The sequence below is a fragment of the Triturus cristatus genome, chromosome 1_1 (genome assembly GCF_964204655.1).
Source record: "Triturus cristatus chromosome 1_1, aTriCri1.1, whole genome shotgun sequence".
Lineage (NCBI taxonomy): Eukaryota > Metazoa > Chordata > Amphibia > Caudata > Salamandridae > Triturus > Triturus cristatus.
Window position 1 is genome coordinate 3,153,935 of NC_140579.1, and position 24,824 is coordinate 3,178,758.

Here is a 24,824-nt window from a genome sequence, read left to right on the forward strand (position 1 = left end):
TTTGCCATTGCGGGCCCATAGCGGGCCCCCAGGGATCCTGGGGGGTGGGGGTGCACATGGGGGGTACCTATGGTACCCCCCTGCAGTTCCATGCACAACATGCCTTCTTGGCATTGTGGCGGGCGGTGCTGAGAGCACCACCCGCTGCAATGTCAAGTATGCAGGATGCGCCCGCCAGTGTGGCGGGTGCATCCTAATGTGTGCAACGGGACCCCCGCACCGATGGCGGGTGGTACCATTCTCCAAGAGGATGGCGGGCTGACAAAGTCCGCCCGCCATCCTAATGACCCTCTTAGATGCACACCCACACCGACAGACCGCACACGAATCCTCAGTATCACTCTGGACAGCAAACTCACCATGAAAGACCAGATCAATACAGTCTACTCCGTCTGATTCCTCACCCTCCACCTGCTCCAAAAGATCTTCAGATGGCTCCCCATCAACACCAGGTAAGCTGTCACTCAAGTTCAAGTCACCAGCTGGCTGGGCTACGACAACACGTGCTATGCAGGACTCATCATCCAACTCCTGAGACTCCAGACGATACAGAACTCACATGCCAGATTCATCCTGGACCTCCCCAGGAGGAACCACACCCCCCCCACCCACCTCAGGAACCTTCACTGGCTCCCCATCCAGAAAAGATGCCAATTCAAGATGTTGACATACGCCTATAAGGACATCCACAACCAAGGGCCAGCATACATCAACGAACGCCTGAACCTCCACCAACCCTCCAGACACCTGCCCTTCACCTCCCTCGCTCACACTTTCCACATCCGCTGAAGCAACAGTGGAGGACGGTCCTTCTCCTAGCTCACTGCAAAGTCCTGGAACGACCTCCCCCTGCACCTCCGAACATCATCCTCTCTCCCTGAATTCAGAAAAGGAATCGAGACCTGGCTTTTCAACTGATCCCAGCAAGAGCCCAGTGCCTGGATACCCTCACGGGTGATTAGCCGTGCTTTACAAATCCAAGTAGATTGATTGATTGATTGATTGATTGATTGATTGATTGATTGATTGATTGATTGATTGATTGATTGATATCTTACCTTCAGGAGTTCCCACGCTGGCTCCTCACACTTCTTTTCTATTGCTGCTATCAGGGCGTTGAGAGAGGTGATTTGATTGGACAGTTTGGTGATATTTGCATTTTCTACCATGGTAATTTTCTTCTCCATCTCCTCCAGTTTTTCACAAAGTGTTTGCTCGTGTTCTTTCAGGAGTTGCCGCAGTTTTTCAAACCCAGATTCAATTTTATTCTTCTCAGTTGTTAACATGTCCTGTCGTAAGCAAAGGCACAAAAGCTGGTTAGATATTAAAAAGCTTCCTACAAGCCGTCCCTAGAGAGGGAGTTCAGGGGGAGGGTTGAGGGGTTAATAGCTACTTTCAAAATTCAGAACTCTAGCGTGCTTCTCCCAATTTCTGCAGCCTCTTACTACCTTCCCTTTCACGATCTTCTGCCCGCTCCCACTCCTGCCCTCCCCCTTTCCTCAGACACATCACAAACTGTGGGGAGGTCAGAATTTGTGCAGCTGCAGAGAAGCTAGATCCATGATGAAATTGCAAGGAAGCGAACCCGCCACAGGCAGAGACAGTCAAAGACCCAGAGGCAGGCTGAGTGGAGACTGGCTGAAGTCAAGTGTGAGTGGATATGACCTGCACAATAGAATGTAAATGGGAGGGGCGGGAAGTTTGAGCCCCTGGGATGAAAGAGAGGATGTAGGTGGTGTGCATGCTGCCCCTGTCCTGCCAGGGCTCTGGATGTGTTCACTCAGAAGGAGACACACAGGGTGTGCCCTACTAAGGCTCTCATACAGAGTGAGGAGGAATCACTGGTGTGGTTATTTCACATTCAGAATCATAAAAAACTGATGTGTATTCTGTTATTGAATGGAGAACTACCAGATAAATTAATGTTACTGCACTGATGTCTGCAGGTTATTTAGCAATTCCTATAGGAGATGGATGAGGAGTTTGGTTAGAAATCTTGCCCTATCCTAAGATAAGAGGCTGTGAGTTATCAGGTGAGGTACGCCACACTGCGCAATGCTTAGCAAAATCAAAGGGCTTATGGAAAGATGGTGTCTGCTTCCCTTAACCATAATTGGATGCGCTGCCATGATTTAAATGTCGGTCCTACCATTATGAATATTTATTTTTTTCTAATATACCAATTAAAATCCCTAATAGTTTTTTTTCAGGAGCTAGATGCATTGATAAGGAGTTTTATCTGGGAAAAGAAAAGTATCTAGAGTGAATCTGAGTGTTTTACAATTAGAAAAAACACAGGGTGGATCAGCACTCCCTCACTTGCAGAGTTATTACCAAGCAGCCTTAATTAACACATTGGTACAAAAGGGGGTGGTGATGGACGGAGCATCAGAACCAATCAAACACTCACACCCAGTCAAGAGATCTGGGTTTGATCCATCACCGTTCTTTAGCCCACTCTGCCACCCCAGTTCAGACATGGCCATATGCAAATCAGTCTGACCCTGTGCCTCATGGGAACAGTCCAGCCCGAACTGCCAAGCCATGCCTTCCCTGGACCGGAAACAAGCTTCCTAGGACCGGTTTCTGGCATTTCAGCCGTCTTCAGCCAGGCTTGCTTGAATCCAGTGGCAAAGTGAGCAAGGGACTCACGTCTGAGCATACCCTGCCAACTTATGGTGAACAAAGCGGTACAAAAGGGGGTGGTGAGGCACAGGGTCAGACTGATTTGCATATGGCCATTTCTGAACTGGGGTGGCAGAGTGGGCTAAAGAACGGTGATGGATCAAACCCAGATCTGTTGACTGGGTGTGAGTGTCTGATTGGTTCTGATGCTCCGTCCATCACCACCCCCTTTTGTACCGCTTTGTTCGCCATAGGTTGGCAGGGTATGCTCAGACGTGAGTCCCTTGCTCACTTTGCCACTGGATTCAAGCAAGCCTGGCTGAAGACGGCTGAAATGCCAGAAACCGGTCCTAGGAAGCTTGTTTCCGGTCCAGGGAAGGCATGGCTTGGCAGTTCGGGCTGGACTGTTCCCGTGAGGCACAGGGTCAGACTGATTTGCATATGGCCATGTCTGAACTGGGGTGGCAGAGTGGGCTAAAGAACGGTGATGGATCAAACCCAGATCTCTTGACTGGGTGTGAGTGTTTGATTGGTTCTGATGCTCCGTCCATCACCAACCCCTTTCTACCGCTTTGTACGCCATAGGTTGGCAGGGTATGCTCAGACGTGAGTCCCTTGCTCACTTTGCCACTGGATTCAAGCAAGCCTGGCTGAAGACGGCTGAAATGCCAGAAACCGGTCCTAGGAAGCTTGTTTCCGGTCCAGGGAAGGCATGGCTTGGCAGTTCGGGCTGGACTGTTCCCATGAGGCACAGAGTCAGACTGATTTGCATATGGCCATGTCTGAACTGGGGTGGCAGAGTGGGCTAAAGAACGGTGATGGATCAAACCCAGATCTGTTGACTGGGTGTGAGTGTTTGATTGGTTCTGATGCTCCGTCCATCACCACCCCCTTTTGTTCCGCTTTGTTCGCCATAGGTTGGCAGGGTATGCTCAGACGTGAGTCCCTTGCTCACTTTGCCACTGGATTCAAGCAAGCCTGGCTGAAGACGGCTGAAATGCCAGAAACCGGTCCTAGGAAGCTTGTTTCCGGTCCAGGGAAGGCATGGCTCGGCAGTTCGGGCTGGACTGTTCCCATGAGGCACAGGGTCAGACTGATTTGCATATGGCCATGTCTGAACTGGGGTGGCAGAGTGGCCTAAAGAACGGTGATGGATCAAACCTAGATCTGTTGACTGGGTGTGAGTGTTTGATTGGTTCTGATGCTCTGTCCATCACCACCCCCTTTTGTACCGCTTTGTTCGCCATAGGTTGGCAGGGTATGCTCAGACGTGAGTCCCTTGCTCACTTTGCCACTGGATTCAAGCAAGCCTGGCTGAAGACGGCTGAAATGCCAGAAACCGGTCCTAGGAAGCTTGTCTCCGGTCCAGGGAAGGCATGGCTTGGCAGTTCGGGCTGGACTGTTCCCATGAGGCACAGGGTCAGACTGATTTGCATATGGCCATGTCTGAACTGGGGTGCAGAGTGGGATAAAGAACGGTGATGGATCAAACCCAGATCTGTTGACTGGGTGTGAGTGTTTGATTGGTTCTGATGCTCCGTCCATCACCTCCCCCTTTTGTACCGCTTAATTAACACATTGGCAAGGGTTTTGGATGGGAGCAGGGAGATTTGATGATTGTTTTTTAACCAGAATGGTGCAGGAATCTGAAATAAGTCTACCAGCTTTTATTAAAACAGTGAAACTACCCAAAAAGTCTAGATACAAGCTTCTTCAGGGGTTCAGAGGATCATTGTACGCTCTTAGTAAATTTTATCAGGCCATTTTTGATACTTCATTTTGGCACCTCCGTCAGAGCAGGTTTTTAGGGTTTTCGCTATCAGATCAGGAGATGAAGTTTTGGAATTCAATGGCTTTTAAAGAATGTGGAGATTTTCCTGTATGGGGTAAATGTATCTCTTGGGAGGAGCTTCTTTCCAGATGTGGGGGACAGTGTAACCGGTTCTTTTCAAGTTTTGGACGGATAGTCAACTTCGTGGTAGCAAATATTTTGGGGGACAGCCAAGGTATGCAGAGATAGGGCGTACATCTTTACGAGCAGCAAATTTTAAAAGAAATTCGTTCTTATCTCGTTGGATGGCATATTATACTCCAGTAACCCTTCATAAAATAGACCCATTAGTCCATGATAACTGTTTCCGCTGTCATCAGCAAGGGACAAGAGATTGGCTCCACACAGTTTTCACGTGCTCGAAATTAGAAGATGTTTGGCCGTAATTATTTGAGGTATGTCAGACTTTACACAAAATATTCCCAGAAGCAAGCTTAGTATTATTCGGGGGCTCCAAGGAGAGCCAGCTGCTTAATAAGGGAAGCAGGTTTTTTCTCTGCATTGCATAGACAATTGCACGATCCTTTATTCTGCAGTTCAAGGCTTGAAGCCAAAGATGACACGCACTATGAAATTTGACTAATTAAAAAGAAAAGGCAGAGGGTTGCGCCGCTGTAATGGGTCACAAGTATATGGGTGGAAGATTGCACTCCTGTGGTGTGTCACTATTATACAGGTGGAGGGTTGTGTTGCTTTGCTGTGCCAATAGTAATAGAGTTAGAGGTTTTTTTTCCTCTTATGTGTCACTACTATTCAGGTAGAGGGTTGTGCTCCTGTGATGTCTCACTACCATTCAGGTAGAGGGTTGTGCTAATGTGATGTCTCACTAGTATAGAGGTGGAGGGTTGTGCTCCTGTATGTGTCACTAGTATACAGGTAGAGGATTGTGCTTCTGTGCTGTCCCTAGTTTACAGTTAGAAAGCTGTTCTTCTATGATGTCTCATTAGTATCACTACTATAAGGGTAGAGGTTTGTGCTACTGTGCTATGTCGCTAATATAGTGAAGGTTGTGCTTGTGTGGGGGCCTCGGGGTATCGGGTGGCGTGGTCGACCAGTACCAGGATGAAGCGGTGTCCCAGGGCGGTTCGGGGGTCGAGGGGCCCCACGATGTCGATCCCCACTCGTTCGAATGGGGTGTGGACGGCTGGAAATGGTTGGAGGGGGGCCTTAACTCGACCCCCAGTCTTTCCGCTAGCCTGGCAGGCCGGGCAGGACCGGCAGTGATGGTCCACGTCTCTTCGCATTCGGGGCCAATATAAATGGGTCACTAGGCGGCTGTAAGTTTTGTCCCGCCCGAGGTGTCCGGCGAGGGGCACGTCATGCGCCAGGTTCAGGAGGAACTCTCGGAATCGGAGGGGAACCACCAACACCTGGCCGGCTCCCAGTTCGGCGACTTTCTGCTCGCTATACAATAAGTCATTGTCCCAATAGATCCAGTGGGTTCCCGTGCGGTCCCCCGGGGCCTGGGCGGCCGCTTGCTGTCGGGCCCCCTCGAGGGACGGGCAGGCCTTCTGCTCTTGCTGGAATTGCTCGCGGGTGGGGCCCCCGTCGTGGCGCCACTGGACCAGCTCGGGGATCTCGCTGAGGGAGGCGGCCTCGTCGGGGGAAAGTTCGGATGGCCCGGCCTCATCGTCAGGTTCCTCCGGGCCAGAGGAGGGCGGTAGTTCTGGGCCCGTAGGCTTGTCGTGGGCCGCGGCAGCGGCTGGTTGGGCGGTCATGGATCGGGTGGTGGCGCAGGCCCACTCGGGCAGCCCTAGCATCCCCAGATGCTCTCGGCGCTCCACCTGGGCCCAGGGGGAGCTCTCTAGGTCATTCCCCAGGAAGCAGTCCACTGGGGCGTCGTCGCGGACAGTTACTTTTAGGGTGCCTGACACTCCTCCCCACTCGAAGGGGATCCTGGCCATCCGGCACATGCTTTCGGTGTTGTCCGCGGTCCGGACAGGGCATAGGACATGTGGCAGGATTTGTTCGGGGGTCACTAGGTGGCAGCGGACAGCGGTCACACTGGCCCCAGTGTCCCGGAGGGCTTCGGCCCGTCGTCCATTGATGGTGACCCACTGCTGGTACGTTTGGGTGTTGCTTGGGATGGCAGCTCGGGGCACCATTTCTCGGGAGCCCAGGCATACGAGTGACATGGCAGCTGGTTCCCACTCGGGAGACCCGTCGTCGCGGTTTTCCTCCTCGTCCTCTCCTTCCCCCAGGGCTGCGGCGGCTATTTGTCGGGAAGGGGGCCCAGCGGTCCCGTTCCGTCGGTTCACGGGGCAGGCCGGGTCGCTCGCGTAGTGGCCGGTCTGCTGACAGCCGAAGCAGGTCGCTGTTGGTCGCGGTCCAGGCCGGGCGATGGGGGTCCCCCTTCGGCCCAGGGTCGGGGAAGTGTGGTTGGCGGCTTGGCCTCGTGGCGGGCTTCTGTGCGGCCCGGCCGGGAATTCTCGACTGCGGTGGGACCCCCCTCCTCCGCCCCGCTGGCGAGGAGGTCCCGCGGTACTCCGTTGGTAGTCCCCCACGGGGTTCCGGGGGACCCGGGAGTTGACCCATCGGTCGGCTTCGGCGGCGAGCTTCCGGGGCTTAGTCAGCTTACTGTCCAGGAGGTGTTGCCTTAGTTCAACAAAGCAGTTGTTGGCGAGGTGCTCCCAGACAATGAGGTCGAACAGTTCATTGTACGAGGTGACCTTGCTCCCTTTTATCCACCCTTCAAAGGCCCGGCTGAAGAAGTCCACGTACTCGACCCATGTGGTACCGGGGAGCTTCTTGCAGTCCCGGAAGCGCTGCCGGTACATCTCGGCTGATAGTCCGTAGCGGGTGAGTAGGGCTTCATTCATGTGGTCGTATGATGTCATCACCGCGTCGGGGAGTTGCAGCAGGGTATCCCGGCCCTCGCTGAGGAACCTCCCCCATAGGCCGGCACCCCAATCCTTCCGGGGTACCCGATGGGAGGTCATGGCTACCTCGGAACCACTGCTGGATGTCGTCGTTCTTGTAGTATTCCTTGACGACATCCTTGGGGATATGAACCTTTGGCTCGGTCAGTGGTAGCGCGTCCCGGGCCCCGGGGGTGCTGGTCTCCCCCGTTTTGGATTTCAGTTCGAGTTCCTTGAGGCTCCTCTCGTGCTCGAGGGTTAGCCGTCTCTCTTCTAGTTCCCGATGCCGTTTCTTTTCTTCGATTTCCTCTTGCAGCCGTAGTTGCTCCAAGGCTATTTTCTTCTCCGCCAGTAGGAGCTCCCCGTCCAGCCGGAGTCGTGCGAGGTCCATTTCGTGTGTCCGGACCCTCTCCCGTTCTCGCATTTCTTCGTGGGATAGGCTGGCCTCCAGGATGCTTCGTCCCCCATCTGTCGGGGTTATGGTTGGTGGCAGGCTTCCGTCCCGGGCCGAGGTCCCTTCGGCTCGGGGTGGAGTGGCCTCGGCTTCTGCCCAGGCTTTCAGGGCTTTCTGCATTTCTTCCTTGGTGCCCAATCCTGTGGTTGGGATCCCTTTGTCTTTGCAGAATTGTTTCAGTTCTTTGTGGGTGTATTCTTCCAGCCTTTCCGGCTGGAAGGCTGCGGCCACGGTTGCTTCTTGGCCGTCCATGGTTCCCCTTTTCTTTTTCCGTCTAGTTAGGTAGTGGGTGCGTTACTCGCCTGTACGATTGCATCTGGCTCGGATCCCGTCGCTGGCCACCAAATGTTGGAGGGAGGACCACCGGGGAGTCGGGGGGACTACTCCGGGGCACCTTCCTACCGCAAAGTTATAGCCGAGCGCCGCTGAGAAGCCTCCGAGGAGAGGTCCTTCTCCTATGATCGTACTAGGCCCAGTAACACCACCACACAGGACTCCGTATCAGTTACTTATCTTGGTTCTTTATCAATAGTAGCACAGTCAATATTTACAGGGGGATCGAGGGATCCGGTAAGAGTCTCAATGTCCTTGGCGGGATAGGGTAGCGGGACAGTCTTAGTACCAGCCAGGTACGGGAAGGCTCTGCGCCAGACCTTGCGAGCTGGTCTCAAAGCAGCTCGGACGTGGAGAGCCGCGACGGCGTCAGCAGGGCTCCGGTGGTAGGTCTGCTTCGGTCGAGCCGCGACGAGGTCAGCTGGGCTCTGATGGTACGTTCAACAAAGTCGGGCCGCGACAGCGTCAGCAGGGCCACAAAGGTTCGTGAAGGTCTTTAAGCACGGTGGAGCCGCGACGTCGTCAGCAGGGCTCAGAGTGTGGTTTCAGGATGAGTCTTCCTCCGTAGGGTCAGCCGCGATCCGATCAGCAGGGCTCTTGACTCCGGGATACAACTGTCGTCTTGTTGCCGGGTCGCCCCAGATATAGGTCTGGAGCCCTTTGAGGTCCGGACCCTTGCGCCCGGGGGGGCGGAGAGGCCGGGTAGGGAGCGGCCAGACGCCCAGCAGGAGAGGCGCCAGGCCCCAGAGAGCTGTGGGGCGATCGCACCTAGGTGTGGAAGGACGGTTGGGGGTCCCATCGATACTGACCTCCGCCGGGAGTGGGAAGGGGGCACGTGGTATCCCCCGGGCCAGGGGTTGGCGCCTCAATGTCGGGCCTCGCTGGGACTGAGGCCGGGTGGAGCGGGGTCACGTAGTTGGTTACGTAGAGTCACGTACAATCCATAATGGAGGAGCCCCGAGGTGCCTGGGACCTCGTGCGGCTTAGCGAGGGGGAACAGGACCATGCCACGAGGCCGGCTCCAACAGTGTTGTGCTTCTATGATGTGTCACTTGTATACAGGTAGAGGGTTCTGCTCCTGTGCTGTGCACTAGTATACAGGTAGTGTCAATGAAGTAGTCTTAATTAAATTTCGGAAGAAACACAGATCAGTCATAGTCTCCAAGGAAACAACACCTTTGCATTAATTATTTTAGAGATATTTAAAGGTGTGCACCATGACAAATCTAATATGTAGCCTATTTTGATAAGTTTTTCATATTATTGGCATCTATGTTGCATACAGATTTGTAATGGTGAAAATGTATGTTGTTAAATTGAGAGACTTATACCTCATCACCACCATGATTTATTAACATTTTGTGAGTTTGATGTAATGCAGGCACCTTTAGCCCGCTCAAGACGAATGAAAGGTATTTTGTGACATCGGCGGGGGGCATATCAATTATATGCTTCACTGTTGATTTAAAGGAATCAACTTTCATAGTCAATTTTGAATTCAGAGTCCTCAACAAAAACAGTTCCAAAACCTTAGACGGCGGATCTGCTTTCCCCGTCTCCTCAATGAGTACAATAAAGTAGGACTCAAATTACCATGCTTTCGGGATCATCTTGACCAAGGACCAGAGTGCTTTGTACGGTACTCGGAACGCTGTGTGACCAGGGCTGGTGTCTGCTAGATGAGTACAGTAAAGAAGGACCCAAATCACCCGCTTTCGAGATCATCTTGACCAAGGACGGGAGTGTTCTGTACGGTACTCGGATCGCTGTGTGACCAGGGCCGGTGTCTGCAAAATGAATATAGTAAATAAGGACCCAAATCACCCGCTTTCGAGATCATCTTGACCAAGGGCGGGAGTGCTTTGTACGGTACTCGGATCGCTGTGTGACCAGGGCTGGTGTCTGCAAGACGAGTACATTAAAGAAGGACCCAAATCACCCGCTTTCGATATCATCTTGACCAAGGACGGGAGTGCTCTGTACGGTACTTGGATCACTGTGTGACCAGGGCTGTTGTCTGCCAGACGAGTACAATAAAGTAGGACCCAAAGCACCACGCTTTTGAGATCATCTTGACCAAAGATGGGAGTGCTTTGTACGGCACTCGGATCGCTGTGTGACCAGGGCTGTTGTCTGCCAGACAAGTACAATAAAGAAGGACCCAAATCACCCGCTTTCGAGATCATCTTAACCAAGGACGGGAGTGCTCTGTACGGTACTCGGATCACTTTGTGACCAGGGCTGGTGTCTGCAAGATGAGTACAGTAAAGAAGGACCCAAATCACCCGCTTTCGAGATCTTCTTGACCAAGGACCGGAGTGCTCTGTACGGTACTCGGATCGCTGTGTGACCAGGGCTGGAGTCTGCAAGATGAGTACAGTAAAGAAGGACCCAAATCACCCACTTTCGAGATCATCTTGACCAAGGACATGAGTGCTCTGTACGGTACTCGGATTGCTGTGTGACCAGGGCTGGTGTCTGCAAGATGAGTACAGTAAAGAAGGACCCAAATCACCTGCTTTCGAGATCATCTTGACCAAGGACGGGAGTGCTTTGTATGGTACTCAGATCGCTGTGTGACCAGAGCTGGTGTCTGCATAACAGACCGTCTCCCGGAGCTGAGGGAAAAGTACCTGAAGTCGGCATCACTTTCAGGAAGAGCTGAGGACCTGCCTAGCACCCAGGATCCTGTATCACTTTCAGGAAGAGCTGAGGACCTGCCTAGCACCCAGGATCCTGCATCACTTTCAGGAAGGGCTGAGGACCTGCCTAGCACCTAGGAGCCTGCATCACTTTCAGGAAGAGCTGAAGACCTGCCTAGCAGCTAGGAGACTGCATTACTTTCAGGAAGAGCTGAGGACCTGCCTAGCACCTAGGAGCCTGCATCACTTTCAGGAAGAGCTGAGGACCTGCCTAGCAGCTAGGAGACTGCATTACTTTCAGGAGAGCTGAGGACCTACCTAGGAGCCTGCATCACTTTCAGAAAGAGCTGAGGACCTGCCTAGCACCTAGGAGCCTGCATCACTTTCAGGAAGCGCTGAGGACCTGCCTAGCACCTAGGAGCCTGCATCACTTTCAGGAAGCGCTGAGGACCTGCCTAGCACCTAGGAGCCTGCATCACTTTCAGGAGAGCTGAGGATCTGCCTAGCACTTAGGAGCCTGCATCCCTTTCAGGAAACGCTGAGGATATGTCTAGCACCTAGGAGCCTGCATCACTTTCAGGTAGAGCTGGGGACCTGCCTAGCACCTAGGAGCCTGCATCACTTTCAGAAAGAGCTGAGGACCTGCCTAGCACCCAGGAGCCTGCATCACTTTCAGGAAGAGCTGAAGACCTACCTAGCACCTAGGAGCCTGCATCACTTTCAGGAAGAACTGAGGACCTGCCTAGCACCCAGGAGTCTGCATCACTTTCAGGAGAGCTGAGGACCTGCCTAGCACCTAGGAGCCTGCATCACTTTCAGGAAGAGCTGAGGACCTGCCTAGCACCTCGGAGCCTGCATCACTTTCAGGAAGAGCTGAGGACCTGCCTAGCACCTCGGAGCCTGCATCACTTTCAGGAGAGCTGAGGACCTGCCTAGCAGCTAGGAGACTGCATTACTTTCAGGAGAGCTAAGGACCTACCTAGCACCTAGGAGCCTGCATCACTTTCAGAAAGAGCTGAGGACCTGCCTAGCACCTAGGAGCCTGCATCACTTTCAGGAAGCGCTGAGGACCTGCCTAGCACCCAGGAGCCTGCATCAATTTCAGGAAGAGCTGAAGACCTACCTAGCACCTAGGAGCCTGCATCACTTTCAGGAAGAGCTGAGGACCTGCCTAGCACCCAGGAGTCTGCATCACTTTCAGGAGAGCTGAGGACCTGCCTAGCACCTAGGAGCCTGCATCACTTTCAGGAAGAGCTGGGGACCTGCCTAGCACCTAGGAGCCTGCATCACTTTCAGGAAGAGCTGAGGACCTACCTAGCACCTAGGAGCCTGCATCACTTTCAGAGAGAGCTGAGGACCTGCCTAGCACCCAGGAGCCTGCATCACTTTCAGAAAGTGCTGAGGACCTGCCTAGCACCTAGGAGCCTGCATCACTTTCAGGAAGAGCTGAGGACCTGCCTAGCACCTAGGAGCCTGCATCACTTTCAGGAAGAGCTGAGGACCTACCTAGCACCTAGGAGCCTGCATCACTTTCAGGGAGAGCTGAGGACCTGCCTAGCACCCAGGAGCCTGCATCACTTTCAGAAAGAGCTGAGGACCTGCCTAGCACCTAGGAGCCTGCATCACTTTCAGAAAGAGCTGAGGACCTGCCTAGCACCTAGGAGTCTGCCGGTGAGAAAGGGAAGGAGGGTGTCACGTGCTGAAAGAGTACTGCCTGTCAAGGAGAGAAGCCCGGCATGATGAAAGAGTACTGCCTGTCAAGGAGAGAAGCCCAGCATATCCTCGGCATGAGAAACATCCACAGAAAGCAGAGTCATTCAAGTGAGAATCACCGCTGGGTCGTACGATGCCCTGATAAGTGCCTGCTGCTGCCTGATATCAAACCTGCCCAAGAAGAACCACCATCAAAGTTGATGGAAAGAACTGATCTGGCCTGGGAAGCCGTAACTGCCAATGATGACCATCCGCTGAATACTAGGCCCTGAGGCTGCAACTGCTATGTGCGAGTATCTGTGTGCAACGGGCCTAAGAGGCCACAGCGGTCAAAGACAAGTGTCGCCGTGCAGGGCTGCTGAACTGATTATCACCAGCAGTCTTTGTCCCAAATGAGGCTTCCCTACAGATCCGCGTAGCTGACTCCGCTGATACAGAAATGGGCACTATGAGCACCCCACCACAGAGTAGGTATAGCAGGGCAGAGAAATCTGCAGTGGAGCAATATAATTTTTGCCCGTGTGAACTCCTTGAGGCAAAAGCCATTGAACTGATCTACGCAGCAGCCAGTGGGGTGACCCAGAGCGAACTTAGTCTGTGCTTGAATAATGTCTATGCCCATATGACATCAACCAATCAAACAGGATTTATAGAGCACAGCTAATCACCTACGAGTGTATCCGGGCACTGAGAACATACAGGAGACCACAGACATTAAAAATTTTGCAGAGGGAGAAGGGCACCAGAGGGGGTACAGTGCTTTTTGGGGGATTGTACATTGCAACCCTGCAACTGTACCTTTATTGAACTGTGTGGTGTTTCCCTTTATTTGTGCTTAATGGACTTTAGTTCTTAAGAACAGGGCTAGACATAACATTATTGTGTCTGTTGTTTGACTGTTGAGTTCTGAATGCCTGTCCTGCCCTCTGCCTCCGTGAGAAGCCTTTGACTGCTCGACCTCGCTATCCTGGGAGTCAAGGGCAGAGAGGGATGTCCCTGACCCAGTGTCGAGCCATAATAGGACAGACTTCAGGACACCAGAGGCAAATGACCTCAGTAGTACACATTTACAGATGAATATCTCTAGACTGTGTATAAACAAACCCAGCACATTCACTCTCACATAGGCACACCCGTACATGCACATATTCACAAAGAGATGCCTAGGTAATCTCACTGGTGTAAAACTCCAGACCTGTGCACACACAGCTCACAGACGAACATACATACAGACTGATGTATAACTCCAGACCTATGCACACACAAGCTCACAGATGCACACACATACAGACTGATGTATAACTCCAGACCTATGCACACACAAGCTCACAGACGCACACATATACAGACTGATGTATAACTCCAGACCTGAAGCAAACACAAGCTCACACACTAACAGACTGATGTATAACTCCAGACCTATACACACACACAAGCTCAGACGCACACACATACAGACTGATGTATAACTCCAATCCTATGCACACACAAGCTCACAGATGCACACACATACAGACTGATGTATAACTCCAGACCTATGCACACACACAAGCTCACAGACGCACACACATACAGACTGATGTACAACTACGGACCTGAAGCACACACAAGCTCACAGACGCACACACATACAGACTGATGTATAACTCCAGACCTATACACACACACAAGCTCACAGACGCACACACATACGGACTGATGTATAACTTCAGTCCTATGCACACAAGCTCACAGACACACACACATACAGACTGATGTATAACTCCAGACCTATGCACACACAAGCTCACAGACGCACACACATACAGATGCCATGTTTTTGCCCACTCACAAATACCACCAGATTATGCAATAAGCAAACCCCTAGACCAGTATTCACATATGCAAGTACAAACCCACAGCCAATAAATCCAGACTGAAGCATAGTAAACCCACAAACACACATATACAGATATGAGCACATGCATCTGGATACTCTATGGCTCAAAATATATACATGCATACGAAGACACACAGAAACACTCGTTGATGCCCACAAAATCACAGAGATGAGTAGACATGCATGCACTCCCATGAATAAATCCAGGGCCATCCATACATGAATACATAATTAAACACGTTCACCTAAGCATGAATATGCACGCACACACATACGCATGTGTGCACAAACACACACACTGGTATTTACTCACAGCCAGCGAATGCGATATCTGTGCACACACACACTATCACACACCAGTATGTAAGTACTACCTTAAGGTCAGAAGAGTAATTCTTGTTTTTATTTATTTTAGGACAAGCCCTTGGCTGATTTCAGTCCCAATATCCAAGCACAGTGACTCCGGTCAGTATATTTATTTGGTGCGGACCATGACCCAGTCTGTAGTGTGACTCATCAGCCTCTGTGTGTCACCACAAACACACGGGCACAGACATATACAGACACACAGAGACACAGCACTCCCTGCAGCCACTCACCCTCATGGTTTCATATTGTTCCTCTTCCTTGATTTTAGACTCCAGAATATATTCTTCCTCTTTCTTCAGAAGACGCAGCCACTCTTGAAGTTTTACCTGCAGGGATGAGATTGCAAGAAATAAGTGTATATTTGTAGAGTGTGGTCTTACTCACAAAAAAGAGTCACTACAGTATCTGCCACACGTGCCCGGACTGTATATACCAGTCATACATTAATAGTGCAAGTACCAGCCACACATATGCAGATTGTAAGTACTAGTCGCACATATCAGGGTTGTGAGCACCAGCGCCAGTGTCACAGACAAGGACACAGACAACGGTGTCACTTCTTTTGTCCTGTTCTTGCCTAGAAAGACACTGTGCTCACTTTAAGCCTAACTGCATGGAAAGATTTAGACATGGCACTAATTTAAAAAACAAACTTTGTCCTAGAGACATTATGACATATTTTAGAACAACACACAACCATGTGAAAATATCTAATCTAACACATTTTTATAAATGCAATAACCATGTGTGCAGCCCATATACCAAGAATAAACAGGAAGCATTTTGAGACTAAAAGAATGGAAAAAGGTACATTGTATGTGAATTTCTTGATTGATGTTCATTAATGCATACTGTGCAGTGATACAACCTAGTTTCAACCTTCAGCCTGGTTCACACCCTCCTTCACGCACATCTGGGGCGTCCCCATCCCTAAAATTAGATGCTTCCATACATAGATCACACTCAAACCGGGACGAGGGAGGCTTGCAGTCACACACCGGACACTCTGACCCTCCATATTAGTAATTCTACAAGACCCAACTCTTTCAAGCTCCTCTCCTGCTATTGACCTCTAGCAATCTCCAAAACAGCATCCTCAGTATACACTAACGGCCTCCATTCAACGCAGCCACCGCACATTCTTCGAAGACTTCCACCTCCAACACAAAATACATGAAGGAAGCCTTCTACACACTTCTAAAGACACTGGAAATGAAACAACTCATCAATAACCCAACACAAAGGCAACACACCAGGCCTCATTCTATCAGCATCTCCCAATATCTGCGGCTAGACACCTATAGCCCTCAAATGGACTGACCACCTTTCCATCCTCAACTGGACAGACTACCTTTCTATCCTCAACTAGACCGACCACCTCTCCGTCCTCAACTGGACAGACCACCTTTCCATCCTCAACTGGACAGACCACCTTCCCATCCCTTTCTCCAATGCATATACTACACCAGAGAATCAAGGACAATCGAAAACAAGAATAATCACCTTCCACTCCATCAGACTTCCTTCTGTAATACATTCAATTACTTGCTAGACAGGTCAGACCACCACGGATGTCAGAGCGTAACGAAAACAATCACGCCATACGAAAACAGTGCAATGCCATCAAACAAATCAGATCAACATTATCACCACTTCCACACTCCCTCTGCTTCCAACCATCCCCCATTGCCACGCCACCCAATGGATCTTCTTCAATCCAGTCTCACGCATGGATCTCCCCAATATCCTAAACTCTAGTCTAAGAAATCTCTGATGAAGACGAGACCCTTCCTTCATCCATCATCAAATTGCTTCAAGGAGAGGCCCTTAAGCCCTTCTACTACACTGTCAACATCTCCCTCAGCCATAGGACACTTTCAAGCACTGTTCAGAGACTTCAGATCTTTCTACTGCCATAGAAACCATCCCAGGGCCCAGCCGACTTCACAAACTTCTGGGCCCTTTAAGCACCTTCCATTCATAGGGAAGATCAACAAGAAAGCAGTTGCCATACTCTACAGCAGCACTTCCGCAAGGCTAATACTCTACAGGACGACCAATCTGTCTTCAGATCATGTAGCAGAACTTAGACAGCCACACTCCAAGCAGACAACAACACCCTCCTCCTCAACAACAAGAAAAACTCCTGACATCATGGTCCTGTTTCTGGACCTCTCTGCAGCCTTCGACACAGACGACCATCCAGCTTTGATCAACACCCTGAAAAACCAAGCGGGATTTTCAGACGCGGTCTTGAAATGGTTCACATCCAACCTCACCAGCTGGCACCAGTTCATGCAAATAGGTTCAGCAAGATCACAGAAAATCCCCGTCTCCTGCAAAGTACCTCAGAGCTCCATCCTTTCTCTCTTCATCTTTAACCTCCGCATGGGATCTCTGGGATCCATCCTTACAGACAGCAGCGTCAATATCCATCAGTCTGCAGATGATACTCAACGCTACATAAAATACATGGGATCTCTGAGATCCATCCTTACAGACAGCAGCATCAGGATCCATCAGTCTGCAGATGATACTCAACGCTACATAAAATACATGGGATCTCTGGGATCCATCCTTACAAACAGCAGCATCAGGATCCATCAGTCTGCAGATGATACTCAACGCTACATAAAATACATGGGATCTCTGGGATCCATCCTTACAGACAGCAGCATCAGGATCCATCAGTCTGCAGATGATACTCAACGCTACATAAAATACATGGGATCTCTGGGATCCATCCTTACAGACAGCAGCATCAAGATCCATCAGTCTGCAGATGATACTCAACGCTACATAAAATACATGGGATCTCTGAGATCCATCCTTACAGACAGCAGCATCAGGATCCATCAGTCTGCAGATGATACTCAACGCTACAAAAAATACATGGGATCTCTGGGATCCATCCTTACAGACAGCAGCGTCAATATCCATCAGTCTGCAGATGATACTCCACGCTACATAAAATACATGGGATCTCTGGGATCCATCCTTACAGACAGCAGCATCAGGATCCATCAGTCTGCAGATGATACTCAACGCTACATAAAATACATTCATTCAATCGCATTTATTCAATCGCATTTATAAAGCGCGCTACTCACCCATCAAGGGTCTCAAGGCGCTGGGAGGGGGGGGGGTCAGTGCTCGAAGAGCCAGGTCTTGAGCTGCCTTCTGAAGGAGAGGTGGTCAGGTATGGCGCGAAGGTGGCTGGGCAGAGAGTTCCAGGTCTTCGCTGCTAGAAAAGAGAAGGATCTTTCTCCGGCGGTGGCTTTGCGGATGCGGGGTACGGCTGCCAGGGCCTGTCCGGTGGAGCGCAGAGTGCGCGAGGGAGTGTAGAAGGAGACGCGGTTGTTGATGAGTTTGGGTCCGAGGTTGTGAAGGGCTTTGTGTGCGTGGGTGAGTAGTCGGAAGGTGATCCGCTTGTTGACGGGTAGCCAATGGAGTTTTTTCAGGTGTCCGGAGATGTGGTGGTGGCGAGTGATGTCCAGGATGAGTCTTGCGGCAGCGTTCTGGATCCGTTGGAGTTTCCTCTGCAGCTTGGTGGTGATGCCGGCGTACAGGGTGTTCCCGTAGTCCAAGCGGCTGGTGACGAGGGCGTGGGTGACGGTCTTCCTGGTGTCGGTGGGGATCCAGCGGAAGATCTTGCGGAGCATGCGGAGGGTGTTGAAACATGCCGAGGTCACCGAGTTCACCTGTCTGGTCATGGTGAGGGAAGAGTCCAGGATGAAGCCGAGGTTGCGCGCGTGGTCGGTGGGTTGGGGAGTGCTGCCTAGGGCGGGGGGCCACCAGGAGTCATCCCATGCGGTGGGAGTGGGGCCGAGGATGAGGACCTCCGTTTTGTCTGTGTTCAGTTTCAGACGGCTGTCTGTCATCCAGTTCGCCACTTCCTTCATTCCTTCATGTAGTCTGGTCCTAGCTGATGTGGGGTTGTTAGTGAGGGATAAGATGAGCTGGGTGTCATCGGCGTATGATATAAGGTCGAGTCCGTGTTTGCGTGCGATGTTCGCCAGGGGGGTCATGTAGACGTTGAAGAGAGTGGGGCTGAGGGAGGATCCTTGAGGTACGCCGCAGATGATCTCCGTGGCTGTGGATCTGAAGGGGGGAAGGCGGACTCTCTAAGTCCTTCCGGAGAGGAAGGAGACGATCCATTCCAGGGCCTTGCTTCTGATGCCGGCGTTGCTGAGGCGGCGTATCAGGGTGCGGTGGCAGACCGTGTCGAAGGCTGCAGAGAGGTCCAGGAGTATGAGGGCCACGGTCTCTCCCTTGTCGGTCAGGGCTCTGATGTCGTCCGTTGCTGCGATCAGGGCGGTTTCGGTGCTGTGGTTGGCCCTGAAATCGAACTGTGTGGGGTCGAGGGAGTCGTTGGTTTCCAGGGCATTGGTGAGTTGAGCGTTGACGATTTTCTCAATCACTTTGGCGGGGAACGGCAGGAGAGAGATGGGCCGGAAGTTTCTGAGTTCGGTGGGGTCTGCTGTAGGTTTCTTTCAGAGGGCGTTGAGCTCTGCGTGTTTCCAGCTCTCCGGGAAGGTGGCGGCGGTGAGGGAGGCGTTGATGATGTCTCGGAGGTGCGGTGCGATGATGTCGTCGGCCTTGTTGTAGATGTGGTGCGGGCAGGGGTCCGATGGGGATCCGGAGTGGATCGAGTTCATTATGCGGGTGGTCTCCTCGGTGGTGGTAGGGTTCCAGGTGAGGATGGTAGTGGTGTCGGTGGCGGGTTCCGGAGGGGGGCTTGTGTCGGCGGTCGGGAAGCTGTTGTATATGTTGGTGATCTTGTGGTGGAAGAAAAATGTAAATGTAAATGTAAATTGATACTTGTATAGCGCACTACTCACCCACAAGGGTCTCAAGGCGCTTGTACGAATAGCGCTGTGGAACCCATCCTGGCTTTCCCTGTGAGGCGTCCACTCCTGGGCACCCCCAAGGTGGAGGCCAGGCATCCTTAGCGTTGTGGGGGCCGTTGTGGAGATTAAGCAAGCTATTGCCCAGAGTTGCAGAGTGGGACTCCATGATTAGAATGGCACCGAGGCGAGAATTATCAGGTCCGTGGAATTTTTGAGCCCAAGACCCGCCGAGGCGGGGAATTGAACCCTGGTCCCGGGCTAGATTTCTGCATCAGGGTCTGCCGCTCTAATCATTGAGCCACACTTCTCCAAAGAAGGTTGCGAGGGAGTCGCAGAGGTCCTGTGAGGGAGGGATGGAGTTGTTTTCTGCTTCCGGGTTGGAGAGCTCTTTGACGATGCCAAATAGTTCCTTGCTGTTGTGGGCGTTGTTGTCAAGTCTGTTCCGGTAGGGTGTTTTTCGTGCGGCGCGGAGGTGTTGGTGGTGTTGGCGGGTGGCGTCCTTGAGAGCTGACATGTTCTCTTCGGTCTGGTTAAGGCGCCACGTCTTCTCGCGGGCGCGGCATTCTTTCTTGGAGTTCTTGAGGTCGGGGGTGAACCAGGAGTTTTTCTTGTGGTTGTTGGTGCTGGCTTGAGTCTTCAGGGGGGCCAGGAGGTTGGCGCAGTCGGAGATCCAGTTTGTAAGGTTGTTGGCGGCTACGTTGGGGTCGGTGGTGCTGGTTGGTTGGTTCTGGGAGAGGGTTGATGCGAGCTGTTCCGTGGTGATACGATTCCAGTGTCTTCTTGGTGGTTGCTGGGTGTGGTGGGGCACGGTGGTCTTCTTGAAGATGAAGTGGACGCAGCTGTGGTCCGACCAGGTGAGTTCGGTGGTGTGGCTGAAGGTGATGTGTTTGCTGGAGGAGAAGATGAGGTCGAGCGTGTGTCTGGTGTCGTGGGTGGGGGTGTTAACTAGCTGATTCAGTCCCAGGTTGGCGAGGTTGTCCAGTAAGGCGGTGGTGTTGTTGTCGGTGAGGTTCTCCAGGTGAAAGTTGAGGTCTCCTAGGAGGATGTAGTCGGTGGATGAGAGTGCGTGAGGTTTGACGAAGTCTGCGATGTCTTCGCTGAACTTGGTGCGAGGTCCTGGTGATCTGTACATGAGGGTGCCTCTGAGGGTGGTTTTGGGGTCGCTGTGGATCATGAAGTGGAGGTGTTCGGCGTCGGGGAGTGAGTTGTCGGTGTCGGTCGAGATGCGGATGGAGTTTTTGTGTGCGATGGCGATGTCTCCTCCGATGCGGTTGGTGCGGTCTTTCCGGATGATTTTGTAGCCGTCGGGGATGGCTATGGCGATGTCGGGCGCCGAGGTGGGGTTCATCCAGGTCTCGGTGAGGAAGGCGATGTCCGGGTTCGTAGAGTTGATGAGGTTCCACAGTTCAATGGCGTGCCTGTGGATGGATCGGGTGTTGACCAGGATGCAGTGGAGGTTGTTTCCGCGGGAGTAGTTCTTGGCGGGAGCGGAGTGGGTTCAGAGGCAGGTGAAGCGGCAGTTGCTGCAGGTGAAGGGTCCGTGGGTGCGTTTCGGGGTGGCGCAGTAGCAGCCCGGCGTGCGGCCGGGGTTGAGGTTGGCGAGGAAGGCGGAGTCGTAGGTCAGGCGGGGGGCGCGGGGGCCAGAGGTTCGGGTGCTGGGTGCGGTCCAGGCGCGGACGATCGCAGACGGGCTTGCCTTAGGCGCGCCCTCGGCGCGCCAGCGGCGCGCCTGCTGTGCGCGTCCGCTGCGCGGCCTCGCAGCGGCCGCCATATAAGGGGTAGCCGGGGAGGCGGGGACAGCTGGGAGGCGGGAGGAGGGCGGGTAGGGGGGAAAAAGAGCGGGGAAAAGCGGCGAAGGGCCTCGGGGAGGCGAGGAGGCCCGAAAAAGCGGAAAAGTACCTAGAAGGGGTACAAAAGCCGGAAAAGCGAGAAAAAAACGACAAAAAGCGGCGGAAGGACGGGGGGGGACGGCGGGGGCACGAGGGGCAGCAGGCACTCAGGGATACAAAAAGCAAGGGGAGCGCGATCACAACGGGGAAAGCAGGCACTCAGGGATACAGAAGGCAAGGGGAGCGCGATCACACGGGGAAAGCAGGCACTCTGGGATACAAAAAAGCAAAAGGGGACGCGATCATACACAGGGGAAAAAGGCAGACACTCTGGGGGACAGTCGGCACAACAACAGAGCAGAAGGCAGGCACAGAGGATCTGGTGGCGCCGCGAGGGCAGGGGAGCGACCTACCCTGGAGTCAAAGGTCGCTACCACTGCCTCGCAGCGGCCGCCATATAAGGGGTAGCCGGGGAGGCGGGGACAGCTGGGAGGCAGGAGGAGGGCGGGTAGGGGGGAAAAAGAGCGGGAAAAGCGGCGAAGGGCCTCGGGGAGGCGAGGAGGCCCGAAAAAGCGGAAAAGTACCTAGAAGGGGTACAAAAGCCGGAAAAGCGAGAAAAAAACGACAAAAAGCGGCGGAAGGACGGGGGGGACGGCGGGGGCACGAGGGGCAGCAGGCACTCAGGGATACAAAAAGCAAGGGGAGCGCGATCACAACGGTGAAAGCAGGCACTCTGGGATACAAAAAAGCAAAAGGGGATGCGATCATACACAGGGGAAAAAGGCAGACACTCTGGGGGACAGTCGGCACAACAACAGAGCAGAAGGCAGGCACAGAGGATCTGGTGGCGCCGCGAGGGCAGGGGAGCGACCTACATGGGATCTCTGGGATCTATCCTTACAGACAGCAGCATCAAGATCCATCAGTCTGCAGATGATCCTCAACGCTACATAAAATACATGGGATCTCTGGGATCCATCCTTACAGAGAGCAGCATCAGGATCCATCAGTCTGCAGATGATACTCAATGCTACATAAAATACATGGGATCTCTGGGATCCATCCTTACAAACAGCAGCATCAGGATCCATCAGTCTGCAGATGATACTCAACGCTACATAAAATACATGGGATCTCTGGGATCCATCCTTACAGACAGCAGCATCAGGATCCATCAGTCTGCAGATGATACTCAACGCTACATAAAATACATGGGATCTCTGGGATCCATCCTTACAGACAGCAGCATCAGGATCCATCAGTCTGCAGATGATACTCAACGCTACATAAAATACATGGGATCTCTGGGATCCATCCTTACAGACAGCAGCATCAGGATCCATCAGTCTGCAGATGATACTCAACGCTACATAAAATACATGGGATCTCGGTCCTAGGATGCGTGTTTCCGGTCCAGGGAGGACCTGGCTTGGCAGTTCGGGATGGACTGTTCCCATGAGGCACAGGATCAAAACTGATTTGCATATGGCCAGGTCTAAACTGTGGTGGCATGGTGAGCAAAAGAATGATGGATTTAACCCAGATCTCTTGACTGGGGGTGAATGTTTTGATTTGTTCTGCATTCCGTCCATCAATTGTGTGTCTTTTGCTGGACCTCTCAGCGGCCCACAGCACACAGACTGCACTGGCTGCAGTCCCTGCTTCCATCCGCCGTTCTTTGGATGTGGGCGCCCCTGCTATGCTTGTGCTGCTGGACCCCTCAGCGGCCCACAGCACACAGCCTGCACTGGCTGCAGTCGCTGCTTCCATCCGCCGTTCTTTGGATGTGGGCGCCCCTGCCATGCTTGTGCTGCTGGACCCCTCAGCGGCCCACAGCACACAGCCTGCACTGGCTGCAGTCGCTGCTTCCATCCGCCGTTCTTTGGATATGGGCGCCCCTGCTATGCTTGTGCTGCTGGACCCCTCGGCGGCCCACAGCACACAGACTGCACGGGCTGCAGTCGCTGCTTCCATCCGCCGTTCTTTGGATATGGGCGCCCCTGCTATGCTTGTGCTGCTGGACCCCTAGCAGACTGCATGAGATCGGTGTGAGAGGTGCTGTCCTTCAGTGGTCGGCTGACTTTTTAAATAATTATACAGTCTTATGCACACGTGAATTTATACAAGCAATTTCTGAAATTAGTCTTCAAATAAGAAGTTCATTTTTGTTCCATGTTTACTCATTATTTTTTCTTGCCCACTGCCAACTCGTGTTTCGTCATTTTGAGTATCTCGCCCAACTATTTCGTCAGGGCTCGAAATAAAACAGAAAGTCCCCATTATACATATACCACACATTTGTCATACAATCTTAATAATCCTCACCCTGTGACATAATGTGCATTTTTCTTATGTCAAATGGAAAGTGACCATGTAGTGGAAACCAGTGCTTCAATGCCATGTCAAAATTAATATGAGTGGCTACATCTCACAGCCATTGGCAATCATTGAAAAACATTTTCTAAAATGGAATTCAAAGGTGTACTCATCATACACAGATAATCTTGTGCCAAATTTACCTCCAGCAACCAAAATTCCCCTTAAATTATTAGACTTTTTAGGTGGCCGGACTCAAATAATCACCCTGGGTCCATTTAAATATCATCTGGTTCCATCCCCAAAGGTGGACCACGGGGCTCATCATTGAGCCCGACGCTGTTTAACATCTATGTCGCTCCTTTGGCTCAGATCGTTAAAGCCTCTGCTTTTAAAGACATTTCTTATACCCACCATGCCCAGTTGGTCATCTCCCTGGGACGGGACATTGACGGTGCCATACGCCGAGTTCGATATTGTATGAGGATTATGGCAGAGCGGATGTCTAAGAACTGTCTTCAGTTGAACGAGAGAAGACGCAGTTCCTGCAGTTTGGCAAAACCCAGCATCTCTGGTCTCCTGACTGGTGGCCTCCTGAATTGGGGTCAGTCCCCTGTCCAAGACAATCTGTCAGAAACCTGATTAAAATAGACCAGGAATTGGCTATGAAAAGCCACATAGCCACTACAAGATGAACAACCTACAGGTGGTGCACAGTACGGCTGTCTGTTTGGTTTGTAGCCTCCCATCAGGCTCTCCTTCTGTCCCCACCTACAGGGCCCTCCACCGGCTTCCGGTCAGAAAGCGCATTGTCTTCAAAAGAAGCTGCCCTACCCACAAAGCTTTGATGGGCAAATCTCCTCTGTATCTGAAAGGCGAATACCGTTATCATTGTCCTGCTCGCACACTCAGAACCATCGAGAAGGCAATCCAACCATTCCTCGCATTCGTGCCTCAAGATATGGGGGCAGAGCGTTCTCCTACACTGCCCGGCGGCATGGAATCAGCTTTCACTCTACCGCTGCTGCTGCTCGGATTTTGCTAAATTACAAAAACTGTTGGAAACCTGACTGTTTCAGTTATTAGGTGCAAGTTATGTGCAGGCCGAGTGCCAAGATGCAGCTC

At 52.2% G+C, this 24,824-nt stretch overlaps 1 protein-coding gene across 1 annotated transcript in view; it reads right to left on the reverse strand.

Annotated features, from left to right (window-relative positions):
- Positions 1 to 24,824, reverse strand: part of LOC146869052 (E3 ubiquitin-protein ligase TRIM39-like) — a 95,508-nt gene that overhangs the window by 64,595 nt on the left and 6,089 nt on the right. The window contains exons 2-3 of the mRNA XM_085645090.1: positions 14,935 to 15,030; positions 1,059 to 1,289 (exon numbers count right to left, since the gene is read on the reverse strand). Coding sequence (XP_085501216.1) covers positions 1,059 to 1,289; positions 14,935 to 15,030 — 327 coding nt within the window. The remainder of the gene's footprint in view (positions 1 to 1,058; positions 1,290 to 14,934; positions 15,031 to 24,824) is intronic.